This window comes from Balaenoptera physalus, assembly GCF_965194825.1.
Source record: "Balaenoptera physalus genome assembly, chromosome: 12".
NCBI lineage: Eukaryota > Metazoa > Chordata > Mammalia > Artiodactyla > Balaenopteridae > Balaenoptera > Balaenoptera physalus.
Window position 1 is genome coordinate 91,486,477 of NC_138897.1, and position 27,051 is coordinate 91,513,527.

General features: G+C 49.7%; 1 protein-coding gene across 6 annotated transcripts in view; it reads right to left on the bottom strand.

Moving 5' to 3' along the window:
• Window positions 1-27,051, bottom strand: part of SCARB1 (scavenger receptor class B member 1) — a 78,191-nt gene that overhangs the window by 26,136 nt on the left and 25,004 nt on the right. For 4 of the 6 annotated variants that reach the window (XM_082418274.1, XM_082418273.1, XM_082418275.1 and 1 more), the window contains exons 2-5: window positions 9,980-10,137; window positions 7,383-7,524; window positions 3,759-3,962; window positions 1,304-1,399 (exon numbers count right to left, since the gene is read on the bottom strand). In XM_082418274.1, coding sequence (XP_082274400.1) covers window positions 1,304-1,399; window positions 3,759-3,962; window positions 7,383-7,524; window positions 9,980-10,137 — 600 coding nt within the window. Of the gene's footprint in view, window positions 1-1,303; window positions 1,400-3,758; window positions 3,963-7,382; window positions 7,525-9,979; window positions 10,138-12,289; window positions 12,382-27,051 lie in introns of all 6 variants that reach the window. The other 2 variants (XM_082418276.1, XM_082418277.1) reach the window with 2 other exon arrangements.

Consider the following 27,051-nt stretch of genomic DNA (forward strand, 5'->3'; position numbering starts at 1 on the left):
TTTTTTTTTTTTTTGGCCGCATGTGGGATCTTAGTTCCCCGACCAGGGATCAAACCCATGCCCCCTGCAGTGGAAGCACAGAGTCCTAACCACCGGCCCTCCAGGGAAGTCCCTGTACATTTTTATATTGAAAAAGCAAGCCAAAGAGAATTTCAGTAGCGCCCATTCGGAACGTTTATTACTGGTTGCAAATGGTAACCCTGCCACTCTGGGCACTGATGGGGAATAACCTGTCCTCCCCCCTCAAGTCTTTGCCACCATCACCCAGATGAGCGTTTGGAAGGTGTGAACACCACCACCGCACAATCATTCTCGTGCATGATAACAAAAGGCCACCAGGTAAAAAAAGCAAGTTGCAAAACAATGCACATAGGATGATTTCATTCTGCTCCAAGAGGGGAAAAAAAAAAAAAAATCGCACATGCAAATCGATACAAATAGACAGGAAGAATACACCCAACGCTGATAACTCTGGGTTTCCTCTGTGACTCAGGTGGGAGTGGGGCTGGGTGTGTAAAGTCGTACAAAGTGCAATTTATATCTATTATTTTATTTTTTCAGGCGAATGTCTTCCTGTGTTTCTAGCGTAATTTTTTTTCCTACTCAATAATCTTTTATTGCAATGGATGGTTATATCATCAGTGTAATATCTTTGAAGCATTCTTGTAAGTGAAGCATCAAAGAAACAGTTCTGTTCCTAGCATACACGTAAATAGTCAGTGTCTATGCCCCACACACATACCCGGAACAAAGAGCTAGGTTTTTGGGGGTTTTTTTTTTGTTTTTGTTTTTAGCCGCACCTTGCGGCATGCGGAACTTCCCCGACCAGGGATTGAACCCGCGCCCCCTGCAGTGGGAGCCCGGAGTCTTAACCACTGGACCGCCAGGGAAGTCCTAGTTGAGCCTTAAACACAGGTAAAATCCCCAACTCTGAGATCATCTCCCCTGCGGATGCAACCCCCTCCTGTTTTTGTTTTGTTTTCTTTTCTTAATTGGAGCCTAGTTGAGTAACAATGTTGTGTTAGTTTCAGGTGTACAGCAAAGTGATTCAGTTATACATATACGTGTATCTATTCTTTTTCAAACTCCTTTCCCATTTAGGTTATTACAGAATACTGAGCAGCGTTTCCTGTGCTATACAGTAGGTCCCTGTTGGTTATCTAATTTATATATAGCAGTGTGGACATGTCAATCCCAAGCCCCTGTTTTAAGAGGAAGAAGGTGCACGGGGTGGCCGGCCCTGGCAGCCCTTGCCATCCCTACCCGGCCCCTGTACAGGATGGCCGGCGCCTCTCGCCCTCACCTTGCTGACCCCGTTCCACTTGTCCACGAGATGGATCCTGCTGAAGTTTTTGACCCCCGTGAACACGGTGAAGAGCCCGGAATCGGAGTTGTTGAGCTGCAGACAACGGCAGAGAATGACACCTTTAAGCCCCAGGATGGAGGCAAAGGACCCGGGGACCAGTACTCAAGCCAGCCCGCTTAGTTACAGGCTGCTCCCTCTTCACCCGGAGGGCAGGGGCCTCGTTATCCTGTTCACCGTTGCATCCCCAGCACCTGGGGGTCAAGAGGAGGAGGACTTGGGGGCTTTCTAGGAGGGACCCTCCCCTGATGACAGCATCCGTCCTAGAAAGAGTCCCACCTTCCCTCCCAGACTCTAGGAGAGTCTGGTTCTCCTCCTAGGTGAATGGTAGGGTCACCCCATTACTCCCCTCAAATGAAAATAAAGCATGGCCACGTAACCTCTTTGATCAGTGAAAACGATCAATGAGGAGAGAAGTGGTTTGTCACTTCCAGGTGGGAGCTTTAAGATCCAGTGCATGCAAATTTCTGTCGCTGCTACAGAAACCAGGGAAGTGTGTGTCCAGCTGGAGCCTCCCTCAGCCTGGGTCCCTGAGTGACAACGAAGAGCAGAGGCCCCCTGGCCACCCGCACTGGACACGGCATAGAGGCAAGAGATAAACTTTTGTTGTTTTAAGCCACTGAGATTTGGGGGCTGCTAAACCTGGCGTATCCTGAAGCATACAGGCACACAGGACATGATGTTTATCAAGTACTTTCTAGACAGGAAGCACAGGCTTTGGCACTCTGAGGGTATTTCTTAGAAAAAGATTTCTAATTCAGAGCAAAAACATGCAAAGCGTACAAAGAAATGAGTGACTGCTGGGTAAAATCTAGAAAGCACCCTTTTACCTCCGAGGACGCCAAACAATGTAAGGTGTAGCACCCATTAGGAACTCAATAGGGGTTGTTTAGTGGCCGAATAGCTACATCGATTACTGACTGGTTAGGCCAACAGGGCCCAAGTTCAAAGGCTGCTCTGGCTTCCTAATATCTGTGTGTTCTGTCACCTGTCCATTCGGAGCTTCATGAGCCCAAATTTTAGCCAATATAAGGGGCAGTAACAAGAGCCACTACGAAGAGGTATTGAGAATATTAACAGAGCTAATGTGTAAAAACTGCTGAGCACAGTGTCTGAGAAATAATAAGAACTCAAAATGCTTTATTATTATTATTGTTATTATTATTAATAAATGCTCACCCAAAAGGATACTAACACAATAATTATAATAGACAAAGTGTATCAGAGACTGCTAGTCACTACCCAAAGTCCATTCTCCCCTTTCTCCTTCATAACAAAACCCAAACCTCACTCAGGGCATCAACACACTAGCTAAAAGGTAACATTTTCCAGCTTGCCTTGCAGCTAAGTGTAGCCACATGACTAAGTTCTGGGCAATGGAAAGCAAGTGGAAATTGGTTTTCTCCCTCCTGAAGAGGGAAACAGCTGGGACATGCTGTTTTGTCCTCAACTCCCCTGACTGCCCCTAAAACCCCCACCACTTCATCCTTCCTGCTGCTGCCTAGAATGTGGATGTGATAGCTGGTGCTCTAGCAGCCATCTTGGACCATGTGGAAATCTTGAGTATGGAAACCACACCCTCAGGAGGACAAAGCAGAGTAGTAGAAGAATTCTAGATCGCTGACGAGTGTGAAACCACCACAGGAACACTGAACAGTCACTGCTGGACTGCTATTTTGGGATTTCCACTATACATACTCAAAAATAAGTTTTAACATGCTACTCAATTGGTAATAACTTTCATTTGTTTACAAGTTTACAGTTTGCTTTGACAAGAATCATGTCACTTACCTTAAACTTGCCAACTTACCCACACACCCAGAACCTGTCATCCTAGTCAAAAATGTACTGAGCAGCTATCAAGTGCCCAGAACAGAATCACGATTTCTCCCTCCCACTGCCCCCAACGCCAGATCAGCGGAGCCCCAAAAGGAGGTTGAGGCTGGAGCAACTCAGAGGGCTGGTTACAATTTGTGGTTGAGGGAGCCAAGGTCAGGGATCTGACTCTACATCAGATCATGACTCAGGATCCCAACCACTGACCCTACTAGGTTACCAGGGGTCAAGATTAAGAAAAAGCAGGCAACTCAGAGCAATGCTATAGTTGACATGTATGACCTGCCTCCCCAGCAGCCATTCCCCTTTCTTTCAGCACCAGTCACATCATTTGAGCCTGGATCAAGCTGCACCTGAAACCACCCCTAGGGTTTTCAATTATATAAGCCAATGAATTCTCTATTTTGCTTAAGCCAGTTTGAGTTAGATTTTCTGTAATTTACAACCCACAGCTCCTGGGCCCCCAGCCAGCTCCAAAAGCGAGCTGGTAACCGGTTCCCAGGCTGTGTCAGTGGAGGACAAGACAGAGGCCCTGAACTTCTCACTGGGCCACACTTACCTCAGCAAATAACCCGAACTTGCCCTTGAAGGGGAACATGTTTGGGAAGTACTTATTGATGAGGTGGATGAGGGGGTCCTCATAGCCCCACATGATCTCGCTGACAGTGCGGTTCATGAAGGCACGTTCACCAAGGGTGCTGAACGCCAAGGTCATGATCAGCTTCAGGCTCATGGGCCCATTCTCCATCATCATTGCTGCACTCTGCAGAGCCAGGGGACACCACGGGTTAGAGGCCAGACACAGCTGGTCTGTCCTCCCTGAACTTCAAGCCAGGCTTCAAGGCACAGCCCATCTAGAGAAATGTTCAGGCCTAGAAGGGTCCCTGCAGTGGACATGAGGGGCGTCTGGGTCATCTGGAACCATTCCCTGATCCTTCAGCAATAGGACCACCTGTGCTCTTGAGTTCAGGCCAAGTTAACTCCACCCCTAGCCCCACAGGCAGGCATGTGGCTTAGGCCTGGCCATTCAGAAACGTTCCTCTCGGGACTCCCCTGGTGGTCCAGTGGTTAAGAATCCGCCTTCCAATGCAGGGGACGCGGGTTCGATCCCTGGTTGGGGAACTAAGATCCCACATGCCGCAGGGCAACTAAGCCTGTGCGCTCTGGAGCCCGCACACCACAACTAGAGAGAAGCCTGCGCGCTGCAACGAAAGATCCCACATGCCGCAACCAAGACCCAATGCAGCCAAATAAATAAATATTTTTTTAAAAAACAGTAAGAAAGAAACGTTCCTCTCTATGTGTATGTAGCCCAATCAGAGCCAACAAGCCACAAGGAGCCAGTCGGCTGGGACCATGGGGTAGAGAGGGGAAGTGCCTGTGGCTGTCCTTGAACGTGGGGTGTGCAAGGCTGTAGCCACCCTGAGGGGCAGGTCGGCCAGAGCATGGAACCATCACAGATCCAGGCAACCTTGTTTGCACTCTGGATCAAGCCACATCTGAAACCAGACCAACTCCTGCCCTTTCAGTAACAAGAGCCCACATATACCCTTTTTGCTTACGCCAATTTAGAGCACCTTTTACTATGACCTTGTAACCAAAAGAATCTTCATGGAGACTCTACTCCACTTCCTTAGCAAACTCCCTCCCAAACTCCAAGACCCCAAGCACCTGTTCTACCCAATATCTGGGTGCTTAGAATTTAGGTGAACTTATTTTCTAATTTTTGCTTTCCTCTGGAGATACTGTCTTGGCACTTGGTTTATTTTTTAAAGGCATCTCATCCAAAAGCTAATCTCCACCTGTAGAAAAGGGAACAGAGCCATCATTTCCTAAAACACAGAGGTCTGATTCCATGGGAACTCACAAGGGTCTCCTTAACATTATGATTTTTTAAAGGTAATAAATAGATGGTTTTTAAAAATCATAAAAGGATACAAAATAAAAGTCCCTCTCCAACGCCTGACCCTCCTCTTCCCATTCTTCTCCCCCAAGGCAACCCATTGCTCTGGATTCTTGAGTCTTCCTGCAGAGAGAATCTACACCAGAAGTCAGCAAACTATGGCCCATAGGCCAAAGCCAGCCCACGGCCTGCTTTTGTACAGTCCGGGAGCTAAGAATGTTTTTTTACATTTTCAAATGGTTGAAAGGAAAACAAAAGAAGACTACTCTGAAAAACATGAAAATTATATGAAACTCACATTTCCGTATCCATGAAACAGTTTCATTGGAATATAGCCACACCCACTCTCATTTATGTTTTTGTCTTGGGCTGCTTTTTGTGTTATACTGGCAGAGTTGAACAGCTGCAACAGAGAACATCTAGGCATCCAAGCCTAAAATATCTATCTGGCCTCTTACAGAAGAAGCCCACCCTGGTCTAGGCACGTAAAAGCGCTTGTGCGTAAGTGGGTGTGTGCGTGCAAGTATTTCTCCTTTAGAAATCTTATAAGTCGGGGCCTCACGCATGTGTTCTGCCCCTTGCTTTTCCCCGGTTAGATAGAACTAAGAGACTGTTCCATGACACCCCCTGCGGCCCTGCCTCCTTTTGCTGGCTGTATACTAGCCCACTGCCCGCCCGCAGTAGATTATCACAACATAACTCCACATAACACACGCTTAGGTTGTTTCTAGATGTTTGCTCTGAAAACGTTGCTGAAATAAATATCCTTGAGAACAAACATCTTTGCCCACATGTGTTATTCTGTCAAGAGGACAAATTCCTACCTATGAAATTTCTGAGGTCAAAGGCACGTGCAATTTATATTGAAAATCACTACCTTCCAACAGCTCATACCAGTTCCGTGCCTAACGACAGTATCTGTTTCCACACACGCTCCTAAGCCCTGGGCGTTATCACACAGTCTTTGCCAACCGGCTCGGTGGGAGAAAATGACTTCACTGCCAAAACATGCGTATCTCTGAGGGGGGCAGCTGCAAGGCTTTGGGCTGCATTTTCTGAGCTTCTGTCCTGTCCACCCAACGGACTGACCAGGTGCCTTCACGTCTGATCCTGAGCCCGGCCCAGGGCCAGGCCCAGAGCAAACGCCTGATGACCTTCAACTGGGTGGACAGAGGATTGAATGGAGGGCTGAGTGCCACAGAGGGCAGACTCATAGCCCAAACTTCGTAGGTTCAAAACCTTAATCAGCTACTCACTAGCTGAGCGACCTTACGTAAGTCACCTAACCTCTCTGTTCTTCAGTTCTCCTCCTCTACAAATGGAGAAAATAATGGTACCTAACGATCATGGGATCGCTGACAAGTAACATGTGTACAGCCTTAAACAAGGTAACATGTGTACAGCCTTAAACACAAGTTCTAACACGCAGTGTTAGCAAGATGCTCAGCCAGCAGGCCTGAGACTGCGCTCTCTAGAAAGGCCTCCTGGCCAGGCTGGCCTTTGGCTGGTGTCTGAGATGCTGGCTTTAGGAGGGCTCCCACCACCCCCTAACTAAGAGGAGCTCACTGCGCCTGGACTGTACCAACGTGGTTTACGCGGACCACCTGCTTTCCTGGAATCTGGGTCCGTGGCAGGCAGAGGGCACCAACGTGACCAGCCCCCAGTAAACACCCTGGACGCTGAGTCTCTAGTGGGCGCTCCTGGTGGAGGACACCCGCCTGTGTTGTCACAAGTCACCGCTGAAGGAATGCAGCGTGTGCTGTGTGACTCCCCTGGGAGAGGGTTCTGGAAGCCTGCGTCTGGCCTCCACCCCACGCGCCCCTTCCCTCTGCTGATTCTGTTCTGTCTCCTTCCACTCTACCAAGCCATAGCCAAGAGCAGGGCCACATCTGCTGGGCCCTGTGAGCCCGCCTAGTGAGTCAGCGAACCTGGGGGTGGCCTTGGGGACCCCGACACTCATGGCAGGCAGCAAATCCAGCTACTACCATGACTCTCTCCTGCAGAGGACGACGCCCTGCCCTTCACCTCCCCCTGAACACCACAGACGACGACACGGACCCCCATTCAGCCCCCACCCCCGCCAGTACCTCCTTTTGGAGATTTTAGATTTGCAGAATTGAAACGAGGAAGACCATGACTTTGGCCAATATCCCCAAACCAGAGCCCAGGATGCGCCCAGGAAGCCCGCTGGGCTTAATGTCACCGCAGGAGCCACAGGCTGTGCCCTCAAGGGACTGACCGGTACAGGGGGCAGACAGAGAGACGGAAGGGGCGCCTCACCAAGACCAGGATGTTGGGCATGACGATACTGTCGCTCTCCAGGCCGTGGGACTTGTCAGGCTGGAACTGGAAGCTGCGGTACTCGAGGAAGGACACCGTGTCGTTGTCATTGAAGGTGATGTTGCTCTTGTGTCTGAACTCCCTGTGGGCGAGGAAGCCGGTGGGTCAGCTGCCTGGGAGCCAGGGGCCCTCGGATGTCTGCACCGAGCTTGGCCGCCTCCCCCCATCTGTCCTCCTGCCGCCTGCCCACTGCGGGACACGGCACCAAAGCCTCTGTAACCAAATCCCAACACGTCCCCTCCCCCTGGCCAAGCCACCGCTGTCCCTCATCAGTCTCTTCCCGGGCTGCCCTGCTCCTCCGGGGTAGGCGGGGAGGATGGTGGTTAGGAATATGCACTCTGAAGACAGAGGGTGGGGACTTGAATCCTGTCTCCACCATTTACTACCCCAGCCTCAGTTTTCCCACCTATAAAATGGGAGTAATGGGACTTCCCTGCCGGTCCAGTGGTTAAGACTCCGCACTTCCGTTGCAGGGGGCATGGGTTCAATCCCCGGTCGGGAACTAAGACCCCACATGCCGCAGGGCGAGGCCAAAAATAAAATAAAATAAAATGGGAGTAATAACAAAACCTACTTCATTAGGTCCCTATTGTGAGGATTAAGTGAGTTAATGCACATCAAGCAATTAAAATGGTTGTCAGATGCATAGAAAACATTACAAATCAGCTGCAAGTTTCATTGCTGTTATGCTGTCATTATTCTCTCTTGTTCTGCAAACTGTTCTCCACAGAGCATCCAGAAGAATCTTTGGAAAGGGGAAATCAGATCACGTCATCCTCTCGCCCACTACCCTCCTTTGCACACAGGATAAAATAAAGCTCCTACTGTGGCCTCCGGGGTCCTCACCATCTGACCCCATCTCGTTCTCGGGCCTCCTCTCTCCCACTATCCCCCTCACTCCTAACACGCCAGCATTTACGCTGCTTGGTTTTCCCTTACTTGTCCACTTGTTTATTCCCTCCCCACTCCCCATCGGAATGTCAGCTCTGTGAGGCAGGGGCTTTTGTCTGCCTTTAACAGTGAACTGGGGGACCTCCCTGGGGGTCCAGCGGCTAAGACTCTGCACCCCCAATGCAGGGGGCCTGGGTTCGATCCCTGGTCCAGGAACTAGATCCCACACGCATGCCACAACTAAGAGTTTGCATGCCGCAACTAAGGAGCCTGCCTGCCGCAACTAAGACCTAGCGCAGCCAAATAAATAAATAAATATTTAAAAAAACAAAACAAAAACAGGGAACTGGCACAGTGCCTGGCACACAGGAGGCACTCAATAAACGCTTACGGAATGAAGGAATAAATAGGAACTTTGGCAAACCAGACTCAGCTCTGACATAGAAGCCTTTCACGGGTGAGCTAAGCCAGGATCGCAGTTTCCTGAGGGCACGACGGGCAGAACAAGAAATCGGGCCTCGTATTCCGACAGGCCTCCCTGCCTCTTGGAAAACTGCTCGGGCCAATCCAACGAGCCCAGTAGCCACTGGAGATCTGCACCCTCCCAAAGAAAACGATCAAACGAAGCGGCTGCGGCAGCAGTGGTCAGAATGGAACAGAGCAGGACCTCAACATATCCCTTCCATGTCCCCATTTTTTGTTTGCGGGAAATAGGCTTCATTCAGCCTCCTTGACCTCCCCTGAGTTCCGAAGGCTAGATTCAAGCAGTTGCTAACCAGGGGAGGGAGGGGATGCAGAAACAAAGGAGGAGCAGTCAGGAGACAATAGTGCCGCCTTGGGGCAGGGTCCTGGTTCCCCCTCGAGGGATACACAGAACACTATCTTTCAGTTCTTCTGTAGGAACTAAGGCCCCCACCCAGGTGGAGGATGGTAACTTCAGGCCGAGCACAGGATTCCTGGGACACCGCCCTGTTACCTCACCGCCAACCAATCAGAAGAAAGTTTTGCACGCAGTGGAAGATGATGAAGGCTCTGACCCCATCCCCAAATGATTTCCCTTTAAAAACTTCCATGCTCAAGCAGAAACTTTGGAATTGGTTTTTGGACATGAGTCCGCCTTCTCCCCAGGTTGCCGGCCTCCTGAATAAAGCAACCTTTCCTTTCCAACCAACACTTGCCTTTTTTTTTTTTTTTTTTTTACTTTTTGGCCGCACCTCACGGCATGTAGGATCTTAGCCACTGGACCGCCAGGGAAGGCGGCCTTCTGAGCGGCAAGCAGCTGAACTCAGGTAACAATAATATGTTAACAGCTCATGTTTATTGAGCACTTACTACATGCCAGGCACTGTGCTGGGCTTTCCGCTAACCATCTTATCCAATCCTCATAACCACCCACAGTGCGTACTGTCATCCCCATTTTACAGAGGGGGAAACTGAGGCACAGGGAAGGAAAGGCCTATGCCCACAGTCAGAGAGCTGCTGAGTGGCAAAGCCAGGCAGTCGCTCTCCAAGTCTCAAGCGCTAGAGCACCAGATTGGGAGAAGCAGAGTGACCTTGAACAAGCCCCACTACTGCGAGGGGCCTGCTTCCTCATCTGTAAAATGGGGTGATGACCTGAGTCCCAGCCCAGCCCCCTTCATCCTCACCTGTACACGTAGGGTCCGCGCTCCCGCACCTGCGGCCTCTGACCTTGGAGGATGTCCCTGGGGTTGATGACATCGAAAAAGTAGACAGAGAGGTAGAAGGGGACGGGGATCTCCTTCCACATGTTGAAGGACAGGCTGCTGGGGTCGATGCGCACATTCTGTGGGGGATGAGACAAACAGGTCAGTTAGGAGGAGGGCCAGGGTGCCTGCCCACCTACCCACCCTACCACACGGCTCCAAAACAGCTGCCCGGTGCCAGCCTGTGCTGCAGACTCCACAGGCATATCAGGGAAGAGGCTCCCTGGAGGGGGTGCTCTGGGGGCAGGAGGAGGTGGGAATGCTGCTCTGGAGTTGCCATAATTAATGTTAATAGGTAATATTATTTTTATGTGGTATTTTTTTTTTATAAATTTATTTTATTTTTTATTTATTTTATTTTTGGCTGCGTAGGGTCTTTGTTGCTGCGTGCAGGCTTTCTCTAGTTGCGGCGAGCGGGGGCTACTGTTGGTTGCGGTGTGTGGGCTTCTCATTGCGGTGGCTTCTCTTATTGCAGAGCACGGGCTCTAGGCACGTGAGCTTCAATAGCTGTGGCACATGGGCATAGTTGCTCCGCGGCTTGTGGGATCTTCCTGGACCAGAGATCAAACCCGTATCCCCTGCATTGGCAGGCGGATTCTTAACCACTGGGCCACCAGGGAAGCCCCTGTGTGTTATTTTTAAAATGTGTTTTCATAACGGCAGCCTGATTGGGGGACCAGGAGGTGGCCGCTGCTTGACCACAGCACTTGGCACCCAGCGGAAAGTGGGCTCTGTGTGCCAAATGCATCATTCATTCATTCACTCATTCATTCAACACACATTTTTTAAAAACTTTAGTATAATTGATTTACAATGTTCCAGGTGTACAGCAAAATATTCAATTTTACATATATATATATACTCTTTTTCAGATTCTTTTCTATTATAGGTTATTATAAGATATTGAATATAGTTCCTCGTGCTATACAGTAGGTCCTTCTTGTTTACCTACTTTATATATAGTAGTGTGTATCTGTTAATCCCAAATTCCTAATTTAGCCCTCCCCACCCCATTTCCCCCTTTGGTGACCATAAGTTTGTTTTCTATGTCTGTCAACACACATTTATTGAGCACCTACTACATGTCAGGCCCTCTTCTAAGAGCTGGGGATAGGAGAGCGAACAAGACAGACCCAGATCTCCAACGTCGTGGGGCTCTTATTCCAGTAGGGGAAAGGTCTTCAATAATTAGGGTAAAGTGCATGCTATGTGACAGGGCGTAGTGAAAACGCAGCAGGGACAGGGAAGAAGACTGCAATTTTAAACAGAGGAGTCAGGCAGGTGAAATGTAAGGAAAAACAAAAGACCAAAACTAAACCAAAATTAAAAACTAAGGGCACTGAGGGGAACACGTGTATTTGGTGGTGGTGGGTAATTCCATGTAGAAGCCACAGCCCGTGCAAAGGCCCTGAGGCAGAGAGGAGTTGAGACAGAGCATTCAGGAACAGCAAGGAGGCCAGCATGGCCAGAGCAGAGCCTATGAGGGGGAGAGCAGAAGGAGATGAGAACAGAAGCAGTTTTCCACGAAAAGCCAGCAAGGCAGAAATTTATATAAACTATAAATCTCCAGATGTATAAGGCTTGGCCAAAACTTGATTTCCTTAAACGGCGGAAGATAACAGGTCTGACGCTCACTCGGCGAGTCTGTCTGTCAGATACACTGGCCTCTAATCCCTGCTTCACTCCTCAGCTCTGAGCTCCCTGTCCCAGTGACACAGGAGGTCCCCCAAGTGCCACCCAACCCCGCCCCCGCCCAGCCTGACCCAGCCCATCAGATAGACGCTCGATGTTGCAAAGCTAGATGTCTGGGCAGCTTGCGTCACCCTCACCCTTTCTTTGAACGTGGTTTTCCAGGACAAGGACAGCCACCCCCACTGTCCCCAAACAGACTGTCCCAGAACCAATGGGCAGCAGCCCCAGAGGAGGCAGAAGGCTGGAGCTGGAGGTCAGGCTTGGCCCCATGTCCCCAACTGGCAGGCTCTGGGAAGGAGCAGATTTGGAGGGAGTCTGACCCGAGGGCCCTCCGGGCAAGTTAGTCGGCCCTGAACCTCAGTTTTCCCATCTGTACAATGGGGCCAGTGACTCTGTAGCCTCAGCTGTGCCTCATTTGACCTACGTGGCATTTAAATGAAGAAAAGTTGAACTCATCGCCAAGAACAAAAAACTGGGAGATTTAACATAAAATCTGGACTTCAGGGTTCTCTTGAAAATATCAGGAGATCAGAGACTTGCCTTCAGGTGTAACAATCCTTTATTGATAAACACGTCTTCCTACCAGCTACGGGAGTCACAAGGATCATTTTTATAACCCGAGCATCCAGTACCTGCAAATAAAGGTGACTAGTAAACATGGTTCGTACAAAGCAACAAAAAAGGGTATTTCCCTGCTGGAGAGGGTGTGGAGAAAAGGGAACCCTCCTACACTGTTGGTGGGAATGTAAATTGGTGCAGCCACTATGGAGAACAGTATGGAGGTTCCTCAAGAAACTAAAAATAGAATTACCATATAATCCAGCAATCCTACCCTTGGGCATGTATCCGGAGAAAACTCTAATTCGAAAAGATACACGCACCTCAGTGTTCACTGCAGCACTATTTACTAGCCAGGTCATGGAAGCAACCTAAATGTCCATCGACAGATGAATGGATAAAGAAGATGTGGTACACATATACAGTGGAATATTACTCAGCCATAAAAAAGAATGAAATCATGCCGTTTGCAGCAACATGGATGGACCTAGAGATGATCATACTAAGTGAAGTAAGTCAGACAGAGAAAGACAAATATCAAAGATATCACTTGTATGTGGAATCTAAAAAAAAATGATACAAATGAACTTATTTACAAAACAGAAACAGACTCACAGACACAGAAAACAAATTTACGGTTACCAAAGGGAAATTAGGAGGTTGGGATTAACATATAGACACTACTATATATAAATCACTTAGTTGTACCCCTGAAACTAACACAACAGTGTAAATCAACTACACTCCAATATAAAACTAAAAAAAAAAAACCACGAGCATTTCCCAAGCGGGCCTGTGTGTCAAGTGCTTGTTCTAGACTCTTCGCTGCATTGTCACTTCCCTGACTAGCACCACGATCCTTCGAGGCAGCCACTACTATTATTATTATTATCATTATTATTACTGTTATTATTATTGGTTTCCTTTGTCAGTTTTAATGACGACGTAAGTGAGGGAGTTCGGTGCGGGGTGCAGGAGGAGCCTGGGTTCACTGTGACAGGTGACAGCTGACCTCTTCCGTGCGAGGGAAAAGGCCACAAGACCCTGGTGGGGGCCGGCCCTGAGCGCTCCTCTCCCGAGTTTAAGGCAGGGAGGGGGAAGCCAGCATCTGGGCCTCCCAGCCCCCAGCTCTAGAGCTGCAGAGCCCAATGAGGGCACATCCCGGGCCGGCCAGGAGAAGGGGAGGAGGAACAGAGTGGCAGTCCCCGTGTACAGCTGTAGGGAGGGCCCGTCCCCGGCTCAGTCCTGACACATACAACCAAGAGGGCAATTCGGGTGAGCATGGAGGTGGGGGGGAGACATGGTGAAAGGAAGGGGTCACCACCCCCAAAAACAAAGGCAGCAGCTGCAACTTCTCTCCGGGCCCCTGAGGTCCCCGGGGCTTGGGTTTTTCCAGCTCCTCCCATGTTTTGTGAGCTGCCAGAAATCCAGATGTTTCTATGGCATCTCCCAATTGTTTCAATGGCAGCAACTTATTTTTCAAAATCAAACACACCCGGGAGGCAGATCGCACATCTTCAGGCCACGGCTGGACCGCTGGGATGCCCCTTTGCACCATCTCCTCTCCGTGTTACGGCGGGGGCGGGACTGGGGCCCGCGAGGCTGGGTAGCTCTCCCCCTCCCCACTGGCCCACAGCAGGTCCCACCCCAGAGGCCATTCCCCCGCTCCCTCCCACCAGCCACAGGCTTGGAGAGTGGAATTCAAACGTCAGCCTGGAGGCTGCTGGGGGGGCTGCAGGCGGGGGGAGGGGCGGGGGGGGCGGTTGTCAGTCATGCAGGATGGAAATCCTCAATTTTTTTTTTTAATTTATTTATTTATCCAGAAATCCTCAAATTTTAACCCAAAGCAACCAAGATAGGCCCACAGGGAGGAGCGACAGAGGGGCGGTGCCATCATGCCCTCTCTCCATCCCCCATCCACAGAACAGATACACACGGGGCTAGTAGGTAGGGGGCCCGCCTGTCCTGGCTTCACTCAGCGCACTCGGCCGGGAGAAAACGCGACATCAATCCAGTTTCCTACTTTTTACGTGTTTGGGATAAAATGTAACAGGGAAGAGCCAAATCTGACTACCTGTTGGATCTGTTTCTTTTACTTTAACCTTTGCTTCCTGTTGCTTTTGTTCACTAAAAGGATACTGTCTATACATAATGACCTGCCTCGGGGAACCCTGCCCCTCTGCCTGAATGTTAAACCAAAGTGCCTTTGTTCAGGGAAGCATACGGACCCTGTCCACCTGGGGATGGCTGCAAGAAAGAAGAAAGGAACACGTCCCCTCCCTGAGGCTGGCCATTCCAGGGGATATTCGCAAAACTTATGGCCTTTTTACTTTACTTCCTCATCTCCTCCCCCTCTCTGTGCTATAAAAGAAACTAGCATCCAAACCCTGATAAGATGGTTACTTTGAGACATTAGTCGGCTGTCTTCTCCATCTGCTGGCTTTACCAATGAATGAATAGTCGTATAGACAATGGACTTGAAGACACGGGGAGGGGGAAGGGTAAGCTGGGACAAAGTGAGAGAGTGGCATGGACATATATACAGTACCAAATGTAAAACAGATATCTAGTGGGAAGCAGCCGCATAGCACAGGGAGATCAGCTCGGTGCTTTGTGACCACCTAGAGGGGTGGGATAGGGAGGGTGGGAGGGAGACGCAAGAGGGAGGGGATATGGGGATATACGTATACATATAGCTGATTCACCTTGTTATACAGCAGAAACTAACACAACATTTAAAGCTATTATACTCCAATAAAAATGTTTAAAAAAAAAATTCGTATTCCCTGCCTCAACACCTCGTCTCCGATTTATTGGCCTGTCGCGCGGCGAGCAGAGCAAGCTTGGACTTGGTAGGAAAAACATATAACGTGAGATCTACCCTCTTAGCAAATATTTAAATATACAATGCAGTATTGCTAACTCTTATTCATCATGCATAACTACTGTTACTACTACTACTATTACTAATAGTAATAATAATAACAAACATAAATAAAGAGGTTGGGAGGAGACTTTCGGAGGTGATGGACGTCTTGACAGCACAGATCGTGGTGATGGTTTCACAGGTGTATACTTCTCTCCAAACTCATCGAGTTGCATAATTATATACATATAGCTTTTTTAAATGTCAATCATACCTCAATAAAGTGGTTTAAAATTTTAAAAAGTTTCCAGTTCCTGCCTCCCTCCCCCAGCCCTGTTTCTTGGCAAAGTTACCTGGACCCGGAGAAGGCTTTTTGGGAATTCCGGAATCCCTCTGTGCTTTCCTAATCTCCTGACCTGCCCACCCGGTTCAGGGATAAATCAGCGCCAAACTGATGAGTCACCAGATGAAGCCATGTGTCTCTCCCTCCAACAGAAGGGGTTTTGGGGCTCTGGGGTCCCACCCGTGTTCATTGGGCAATCTCCTGTGACCCAGCTCTACCTTCTGGGATAAGTCACTGATCCTCTCTGCACCTCAGTTTCCTCATCCATAAAATGGGTATAATGATAGCGTCCAAAATAAGTGGGTGTGTAGAGGTAAAGTGCTTAGAACAGGGTCCAGTAGAGCCTGGGGACCCAGAAGGTCAACCATGCAGTTACCTGGCACGAAGTGACCAGCCCTTCCTCCTCCCCCTGTCACTGCCCCACCTCCAGTGGGGGCTGGACTTTGCACTGCCTGCGATCCACAGGATAACTTTGATCCACAGGACCAGAGGCATCAGAACCAGGCAGCTGATTAGATAACAGTGCACAGGCCAAGCTCAGGGCCTTTTGACTAACATCTGATTCTATCCCTGCCCCCTCCCCTAAGGTCAAAGATCACAGCCCGAAAACAAAGACTGAGAGAGAAGGCCAAGGTGATCCCTCGTTGGACGCCACTCCCTTTTATCCAACCAGATTCTCCAGGCTCATTCTGGACAGTCAGGAGGGCTGCCTGGAAGAGAGGGCATGTGAGCTGGGGATTGAACAAAGGCGTTGGGCTTTGCCAGGAAAAGAAGATGGGGAGGGCGGTCCTGGCAGGGGCCAAGCCTCTGCAAAGGCTAGGAAGCCTTTAAGAGCATGACTTACCTAAACGTCCATCGATCACAAATATGTTTTTAAAACAACTCAAACATCCACAATGGATAAACCAACTGCTGTGCAACCACACAATAGAATAAATGCTCGGTAATAGAAAGGAACCAACTGCTGATAAACGCCACATGGATGAACCTCAAAAGCCTATGTTAGGGACTTCCCTGGAAGTCCAGTGGTTAAGACTCTGAGCTGCCAAGGCAGGGGGCACGGGTTCGATCCCTGGTTGGGGAACTAAGATCTCGCATGCCGCACAGCGAGGCCAAAAAAAAAAAAAAAAATTAGACAAAAAAGCCTATGTTAAATTGAAAAAGCCAGATACAAAAAACTACATACTATATGATTTTACTTATATGACATTGTGGAAAAGGGAAAACTCTAGGGACGGAAACCAGGTCAGTGGTTGCCAGGGGCTCGGGGGAGGGAGGAAGCTGACTGCAAAAGGAAATCAGGAAGCTATTTGGGGTGATGAAAATGTCCCATCCCTTGATTTTGGTTGCCAAACAGGTGAGATGTATACATTTGATAAAGCTCATCAAACTACACTTAAAAAGGATGAATGTTATGGATGAACCTTGAAAACACGACACTAAGATTTTCTGACAGTTTTATTGAGATCTGATTCAGGTACCACACAATTTATCCATTTAAAGCGTACGACTCAATGGTTTCTAGTCTATTCTCAGAGTTGCGCAGCCATCACCACCATCTAATTTCAGAACATTTTCATCACCTAAAACAAAACCGCATTAGCACTCAATTCTCTGCCCCAGCCCCTGGCAACCACCAATCTACTTTCTGTCTCTATGGATTTGCCTTTTCTCAGATAAAGAGAATCATACAAGTCTTCAAATGTGTCCGTAATTCTGTATTTCTTAAAAACAAGCAGAGACACTAAAGGCCACATATGTCTTCTTTCACTTAGCAAAATGTTATCGCGGTCTTGATCATTCATCCTTTTTATGTGTAGTTTGTTGAGATTTATCCAATGTATATACCTCACCAGTGTGGCAACTAAAATCAAGAGATGGGACATTTTCATCAAGCCTTTTTTAAAAGGGTGTATATGAGCACATCTATGTTCACAGCAGCATTATCCACGATAGCCAATAGGTGGAAGCAACCCAAGTGTCCATCGATGGATGAGTGGATAAATGCAATGTGGTGTATCCAATGTTATTCAGCCTTAAAAAAGAAGGAAATTCTGGGCTTCCCTGGTGGCACAGTGGTTGAGAATCTGCCTGCCAATGCAGGGGACACGGGTTCGAGCCCTGGTCTGGGAAGATCCCACATGCTGCGGAGCAACTAGGCCCGTGAGCCACAACTACTGAGCCTGCGCGTCTGGAGCCTGTGCTCCGCAACAAGAGAGGCCGCGATAGTGAGAGGCCCACGCACCGCGATGAAGAGTGGCCCCCGCTCGTCACAACTGGAGAAAGCCCTCGCACAGAAACGAAGACCCAACACAACCAAAAAAAAAAAAAAAGAAGAAGAAGGAAATTCTGACACAGGCTATATACCATGGATGAACTTTGAAAACATTACAAAGTGAAATAAGCCAGTCGCAGAAGGACACACACTGTATGATTCCATGTATGTGAAGTGTCTAGAATAAGCAAGGGAGTTCCCTGGTGGCCTAGTGGTTAGGATTCCGGGTTTTTACTGCTGTGGCCCAGGTTCAATTGCTGGTCGGGGAACTGAAATCCTGCAAGCTGCTCAGCGCGGTCAAAAAAAAAAAAGAAGAATAGGCAAATCCATAGGGACAGAAGGCAGCCTGGTGGTTGCCAGGGGAGCATGGGGAGTGACCCCTTAATGGGTATAGGGTTTCCTTTTGGGGTGATGAAGATGTTCTAGAACTAGACAGTGGTAATGGCTGCACAACATTGTGAATGTACTAAATACCACTCAACTGTACGCTTTTTTTTTTTTTTTTTTTTTTTTAATTTATTTATGGCTGTGTTGGGTCTCTGTTTCTGTGCGAGGGCTTTCTCCAGTTGTGACAAGCGGGGGCCACTCTTCATCGCGGTGCGCGGGCCTCTCACTATCGCGGCCTCTCTTGTTGCGGAGCACAGGCTCCAGACGCGCAGGCTCAGTAGTTGTGGCTCACGGGCCTAGTCGCTCCGTGGCACGTGGGATCTTCCCAGACCAGGGCTCGAACCCGTGTCCCCTGCATTGGCAGGCAGAGTCTCAACCACTGCGCCACCAGGGAAGCCCCTCAATTGTACGCTTTTTAACGGTTTAAATGGTGAGCTTTATGTTAAGTGAATCTTACCACAATTTAAAAAAGGAAAAAGATTAGCTTCAAATTAAAACGAGATATTTCCCAAAAGATGGACACAAATTAAGTCACCTGAGAAAACCAAGTGCGGGTAAAGGTGTGGGGAAACGCAGGTGCCCCAGAACGTGAGCACGGCACGCCCCCATGACCCTGCGGTCCCCTGCTCTGCACACTGGCTCTCAGACACTGCTGGCCCCGCCCAGGACCACGACCTACACGCCTGGGGCGACTGAAACAAGCTTCAGGAAAGAACACCCGCCTTTTCAATATGATGCCACTTACACTCCCAACGGATTATTTGCTCCTCAGATATTCTCTCCCGGTCCATTCTGTTTTCACAGTGTTGGTCCCCACTGACCCCAATCATCTCACATCCCCCTATCGGATCACAGCCCACAGCTGGACAACCCTGCCCTAGAGACAGTCCCATGTGCGTGCGAGAGGGCTGCAAAAGAATCGTCGAGGGACTTCCCTGGCAGTCCAGAGGTTAAGACTCCTAGCTTCTACTGCAGGGGGCACAGGTTCGATCCCTGGTCGGGGAACTAAGATCCTGCATGCCTCGCGGTGCAGCCAAAAAAAAAAAAGAAGAATCGTCGAATCTCGAAAAGGAAAAGACAGTTCAGCAGATTCTCAGCCAGAGATAAATCGGGCTTCTGCACACAACTGTATCAGGCAAAACAAAAGGACCGGGTCTACCTGGATAAGACTCAGAGAAAGAATCTTGAGTAAAAAAAAGACAAGCTGCAGAAGGGTAACAGTCACTATTGGCTCTTCACATGAATTTTTCAAACACACAAAATAATGTGGAACATTTTATTTCTTGAAAATGATATTAACCTAAAAGCTGCCAGCTCAGCATTGGTCTATAAGTCCCTCCATCTGGTCTGGCCCCCTGTGGCCTCTCCAGGCCCCACATCCTACCATGTCCCTGTCACTCACTCAGCCCGTCCATGCTGGCCTCCTTGCTGTCCCTTGTATATGCAGGCACACGCCTGCCCCAGGGCCTTTGCATGGGCTGTTCCCTCTGCCCTCAATGTTTTTCCTGAGGTAGCAGCATGGCCAATCTCTCGCCCCTCCTAATCTTTCCTCACATGCCCCCTTCTCAGGAAGACCCACCCCATCCACCTCCAAATTCCTGAACACCCCGCAACCTGCTCTGGTTTTTCCGTAGTCCTTGTCATCTTCCAGCATAATTATAATTAATTGTGTCTATTGTTCTTCATCTGTCTGCCCCGCTAGATCATAAACCCACCAGGACTGGATCCTCAGCTGTATCTCCAGGGCCTGGAACAGTGCTTGGCACTCAGCAGGTGCTCAGCAATGTGAGCTCGGGAACAAATAGAATCAAAGTAGAAACGTCTAGGGAGCGGTGATCTGCCTTCTCCTTTGTGTATGTTTTTAAAAGCTCATACTTGAGGGAATCTGGGGAGGCGGGCGTGCTTCGTGGCTTGCAGGATCTTAGGTCCCTGACCAGGGATTGAACCCACGCCCACAGCAGTGAAAGCGTGGAGTCCTAACCACTGGACCACCAGGGAATTCCCGAGATAATTTTTTTTTTTTAAATACACAAAGAGCATGGCCTATTTCGGGCCCAAGCAGCTCAGTGGACGTGTGATGGAACAAATGAAAATTTCATGTCTCAATTAAATAAATCTTAAAAATTACCATTTTAATAAAAATGTGAGCTGCAACGTCACAGGCCAGGCCACAGCCTCAGGACTGGGGCACACGAATGATGAGACTCAGACCGCTATCCCATCCAAGGGTGGGCCCACCTCCAACGGACCCCATCTCCTTTCCAGGCCAGGCAGTGACGACCCTGCCCGGGCAAGGGGCAGAGCAGATGTCCTGAGGCCCGGAGGATGCGGGGTGAGGGACACCAGACCAGCCTTCTGCTTCACAGAGAGGCCAGCGGAAGGCAGGGGAGAGGCCCAGGCCTCACGTGGCTGTCCTTCCAGGGGCCTCAGGCCAGCCGGGCAGGCCTCCTGCACACGCATGGGATGAGCTTGGAGTAGAGAAGCAGGCAGAGGCTGCGAGGGGCCCCATGACTCCAGGGACCTCTACGCTCACCCTCAGGAGCCAGCAGCCAGAGCACGGGACCTCAGCTCACAGAGGCCAGAAAAAGCATCTCCTGCCGGGTCCCGAGGGCCAGGAAGTCCGTGACCCCCGTTAAACCACCCACTAGGAAGCCTCCTCTCACCCACCTCCCGAGCAGTAAAGCATCTGCGTTAGGCCCCTCGGGCCGCTGGAACAGTCACACACTGGGTGACTTAAATCATGTATCCTCTCCCAGTTCCGGAGGCCAGAAGTCCGAAATCAAGGTGTGGGCAGGGCCGTGCGCGTTCGGAAGGCTCCAGGGGAGGCTCCTAGCTTGCTCGTCCAGCTCCTGGTGGTCTCAGGCATTCCTAGGCTCGTAGCCGCATCCCTCCAACCTCTTCCTCTGTCATCACATCCCCCCTCTGTGTGTCCTCTTCTTATAAGGATGTTCTTGTTGGACTTACGGCCCACCTGACCCTTACCTTAATCACATCTGCAAAGCCCCTATTTCCCAATAAGGTCACATTCGCAGGTAACGGGGGTTAGGACTTGGACATACCGTTTTTGGGGGGGGACCCTATTCAGCCCAACCCAGGGGCAAAAAGCCAGGGCAAAGCGAAGTGATCAGGGTGTCGCTTGAACCCACAAGTGGCCACTGCCCTCCCACGGCACTCTCCCTGCTCCCAGGATGGCCTTGACTGCCAAATCCAAAACCCCACTCTCCAGGTGCCACCTCCTCCACGAAGCCTTTGGGGAACTACCTACAATGAGCCTGCTCTGACCTAATTAGGACTCAGGTCATTCTGTGGACAGTCACCCACCTCGTGCTAGATGGTATGTTCTGAATTTAAAGATGAACAAGACGGGGCCCCTGAGAAGCTGGGGGGAGGGTCGGGGAGCTGGAGAATCCTATCCACCATCTGTAAAGCACTGCTCAGGTCTAGCAAAACACTTCCACCTACCTTACCTCATTAAATTCTCAAAGGCCCATTGAACAGACACAGACACTGAAGATCGAGGGCCAAATATCACCCCGATGCCACAGGTGCCGGAAGAGACCAAGCCACAGGTCCTGCATCAACACGCAGGCCAGTGTCCTCACATTTCTCTCCCACTGGGCTCAGAGCACACAGGACAGGAGTTTCGCAAGTTAATCATTAATTTTGACCTGGCCATTGAATTGCAAAACCCAGTCCCTCCCCCTGTGATAACAGGAAACACACCTCTGACCAGATGAGCCAGGAGGCTGATTCACCTGTCTGAGGCCGGGTTCTGGGACAGGACCAGACCCTTCCCACTCCAATCAGTCACTTCCTACCCCCTGCATCCGAGGGCTCCAGAGATGTCCCCAGCCCCGTGGGGCCCATGAACGCAGGGAAGACTGCAGCATGGGCTGATTCAGTCTGGAATTTGGGAACGCCACACCCTTGGCTAATGTTCCAACTTCTTTTGATTTTAAAGGTAAGAAGAATAAAAGAAAAGGTTTTTTATAGAAAACCCAAGCACGCTGCTGAAACGGCGGGGTGAGTTGCTTAAGCTAAGAAGTTGAGTCATGCTTGATTCCTCCATTCCTCTCCCACCCAAAAACCATCCATCAGGAAGTCTTGCTCTAAGATGCACCAAAAATCCATCCAACCACCCCAGCTCCCATCATCATTTGCTCCGACAGATGCAGTCACCTCTTCACTGGTTTTCTCACTTTTGCTTTTGTCCCTAGTCTATTCCCCGCATAGATCAGAGTTACCCTTTTAAAAGGTACATCTGATCATGGTACTCCCCATCTCAAACACCTCCCACGGCTCCCTACTTATCTTGGAATTAAATCCAAATCTCTGACAGTGATCTATGAGGTCTTGCACCATCTGGCTCCCTGCAGCTATACCAATCATAGCTCCCTTTGCCGTCTACCTCGCTCACTCTGATCCAGCCACACTGGCCTCACTGTTCCTGAGCCCACTGGGCAAGATTCTGCCACAGGGCCTTTGCACTGACTGTTTGCTCCTCCAAGGGCAATCTTCCCTCCGATGCCCACATAGGTGACCCCCTCATTTCTCAAGTCTGAAGTCACTTTTTCAATGAGACCTTCCCCCAACAATATTTACTGGTTTCCCACTGCATATCAGGCTCTGTTCTAGGTCTGGGGACTCTAGCAGTGAATGAAATGGACAAAGAGACCACCTTTTCTAAAGTAGCCCTTCCCCCATCACATTCTATCCATCACCTGTTTTGTCTTCCCAGCATTATCAACATCGGCAATTCCTACGTATTTGTTGACAAGTCCCCCTTCCTGCTGCCTGGACTGCAGACATGATGGACTAAGCTACAGCAGCCACCTTGGATCATGAGGCAGTCTTGAGAATGGAAGACAGGAAGCTCAATCCCCGTGACTTCACAGAGCCACCCCACCAGCCCTGGGCAGTGTAGTCACCAGAGAAAGGTCCGTTAGACTCACAAGGAGATCCTACACCATACACCAAAAGGGCTAACATGAAAAAGACTGACCAAAAAAAAAAAAAAAAAACCTATTGGGATAAATAAGGAGTATGTGATTAACAGTTACACACTACTATATATAAAATAAATAAGCTACAAGGATTTACTGTATAACACAGGAAACAACATTCAATATCTTGTAATAAACTATAATGGAAAATAATCTAAAAAAATATACATATAATAATAATTAAATACATATATATAACAGAGAAAAGAAAGGATAAGAAAAAGACTGACAATACCAAATGTCAGTAAGAATGTGAAGCAACCAAGAATGTTCACACACTGCTGGTGGAAGTGTAATTCGGTACAATCGCCATAGAAAGCACTGTGGCATTATCTCCTAAAGCTAAATAACGCAAATGTCCACAAACAAGTGGATGGATGACAAATGGGGGCACCTTCATACAATGGGACGTCACCCAGCAAAGAAAGGGAGTGGACACAGATGTACTGTACGAGCACAACGTGACGAAGATGCTCGACACCCAGGAGACTTCGCTGTATGAGTCCGTTTATGTGCTGTTCCAGGGCACGGGCAAAGCTAATCTCTGGTGACAGGGGTGGGCGTTGACAGAAAGGGGTGCAGGAGAGCCTTCTACAGGTGAGCGTGGCAAGTGTGCACACCCACATAAAAATTCATCAACCTCCACACCTAAGGTTGTGCACTTTCCTGTACGGATGTTAAATTTAGATTTTTTTTTTTTTTTTTTTTTTTGGCTGAGCCACGCAGCTTGTGGGATCTTAGTACCCCAACTAGGGATCAAACCCGTGTCCCCTGCAGTGGAAGCACAGAGCTGTAACCACTGGACTGCCAGGGAATTCCCTAAATTTAGATTTTTTTAAATGAAAAAGAAAATTAAAGCAGAAAATGTTAATATGGAGGTGAGTGCTTTTAAGCCATTTATCACTCCCTCAAGGGGCGCCTCAGCCCACAAAGGCTCAACAAGGGGGCTGCGTTCCATCAAATCTGACCTCTGAAGCTCTCCGCCTGCCCCCTGGAGAACAGCGAGGAGACCGCTGGGGGCACGGCGTTGCGGGGGGGGCCGGGAGCGCCCCCCTACAAGCAAGGAGACCCAGCCCTACGTCTGCAGCGAGCTGCTTCCTACCTCCTAACTTCCTGCCCTTCTCCACCTACCAGCAGGGGCCCGACAGAGCTTCCTGTGCCTCGGTTTCCTCATCTGTAAAAAGGGATTGGAAACAGGACCCACCTCAACAGGGGCGTCATGTTGACATAACGGGATGAGCACGGCACTTGCCCTCTGTGCACTTCCTCCCCAGACCCAGAAACCACAGTCGAATCATGAGAGAAGAAACATCTGACAAATCCCAGTAGAAGGGCATCTGACAAAACCCCTGACCAGCGCTCTGCAAAATCGTCCAGGTCACCAAAACCAAGGACGGTCTAAGAAACGGGCACGGCCGAGAGGAGCCTAAGGAGATACAATGACTCAGTGTGACCTGGTGTCCCGGACGGGATCCTGCGACAGAAAAACGAGATGAAACAGAAATTAAGGAAATCCCAACAAAGTGCCGACTTTAGCTAACACTAATGTATCACCACTGGTTCATTCGCTGTAATAAATGGCCCACACTAATTAAAGACGCTAACAATAGGGAAGGCCAGGTGTGAGGTACACTCTGTACTATCTCCTCCACTTTTCTGTAAATCTAAAACTGTTCTAAAATAGGAAGCTATTGAAACACAAAACAGGACCTATCTCACAGGGCCACCGTGAGGTTCAAATCAGTGCCTGGCCAAGTCACATCAGAGCTTGACGCAAAGGAAAAATGTGAGCCCCTAGATATATTTTTTTTCCAGAACATTAAAGTCGTTGAAAAAATACTGAAATGTTTAAAAGTAGATATATGAAAAGAATATGATTTTACGTTTAAATATTTTACTTAAACGGGAACCAGAATTTGTTATAATTTTACTTCCCTGGTTTTAATGGAAGCAAATTCATTGCATTCATTTCCTATTGCCGCTGTAACAAATTATCGAAAACGTACCAGCTTAAAACATCACAAATTTAGTATCTTACAGTTTTGGAGGTCAGAAGTCCAAAATAGGTCTCACCCCGAAATAGGGCTAAAATCAAGGCGTCGGCAGGGCCCGTTCCTTCTGGAGGCTCTCGGGGAGAATCCACTTCCCTGCCTGCCTTTTCCAGCTTCTAGAATCCTCCCGCATTCCTTGGCTCGTGGCGCCCTTATCACTTCAACCTCTGCTTTCATCATCACACTCTTTCTGACCCCCCTGCCTCCCTCTTACCCTTATGATGACACTGGTCCCACCCAGATAATCCCGGACAATCTCCCCATCCCCCAAATCCTTAATTTAATCACACCTGCGAAGTCCGTTTTGTCATGTGGGGCAACACATTCACAGGTCCCGGGATCAGGATGTCTTTGGGGGGGGCCATCGTCCCGCCTGCCACACCCACTCAGGGATGCGGGGCTTCCTCCCTTACAGCCCTCTCCACACCCAGGAGCACACAAATGCCGCGGCAGAGGGACATTTGTTCCTCATGTACCGCTTCCTTTCCAGAGCACCTGTCTGCAGCCAACAGGCGGGGCCCCGCCGGGGTCACAGTGGACCAGGTCCCGCCGAGGGAAGCCCACTGTCCTGAAGTGCAGCCCCCACGCCCAGGATGCTCGGTCCGCCCCTCCTTGTTTGAATCCCCGCCCTTTATTTGCAGCCCGAGCTTCCTTAAAAGAAACACAGGGCTGAACACAGTCTGGGTGGGACTTCGTGCAAGTGCTGCAGTGCGGGCTGGGAGGGACTTCGTTCTCAAAACTTGGATCTGTAGAGAAGCCCCTTTTGGGCTGCAGACGGGCCCCTGCCTCCTCCCGAATTCTAAGAGCAAAGGACAGTCTGGCTTCACGGTGACACAAGGGTGTCCCTCAGAACAGGAACCGAGACATCCCCCCAAAGAGCTCAGCCAGCTGCAGTGTCAGCTGGGAACACGGGGCAGGAGGGACTGAGGGGCCCTAGAAGGCCAGCCTCCCCTCTCCTGGGGCAACATCAGAACCGGGGGGGGGGGTCTCCCCAAAGCAGGCCTCCAAAAGCCAACAGGTTCCCACAGGACAGACTGGGGGTAGCAAAGGTCAGAGGACAGAGCGATTCGGGATTCTACGGGGCCTCGGGAAGCTTCCTGGCTGGGCAGAGACCGATCGACCACTGAGCCGCACTTCCTCAGCCCCCCAAAAGGGACCCAACCGCAGGCGGTGGGGACGCAGGGCGCTTCTGAACAGCTGATCAGGTTCATCGTTTCAAAAACTCATCGCTCGGGCTTCCCTGGTGGCGCAGTGGTTGAGAATCTGCCTGCCAATGCAGGGGACACGGGTTCGAGCCCTGGTCTGGGAAGATCCCACATGCCGCAGAGCAACTGGGCCCGTGAGCCACAACTACTGAGCCTGCGCGTCTGGAGCCTGTGCTCCGCAAGAGAGGCCGCGACAGTGAGAGGCCCGCGCACCGCGATGAAGAGTGGCCCCCGCTTGCCGCAACTGGAGAAAGCCCTCGCACAGAAACGAAGACCCAACACAGCCAAAAATAAAATAAAATTAATTAATTAATTAATTAAAAAAAAAAAAAAAACTCATCGCTCTTCCTTGGAATTCATTTTCACGGGATAACAGCATCGGGGCAACGTCAGGGGCAGGGGTCTTCTGCTTCACATCATTGTTTACCATGCACTTGTTCAAGCAGTGCTTCTCAAAGTGTGGTCCTGGGACCAGCAACGCCAGCATCACCTGGGAACTTGATAGAAAAGCTGGTTCTCAGGCCCCGTCTCAGACCTGCCGCCTCAGTAACGCTGGGGGAGGGGCCCAGACATCTGGGTTTTAACAAGCCCTCCAGGGTTTCTGCTGCAGGAGA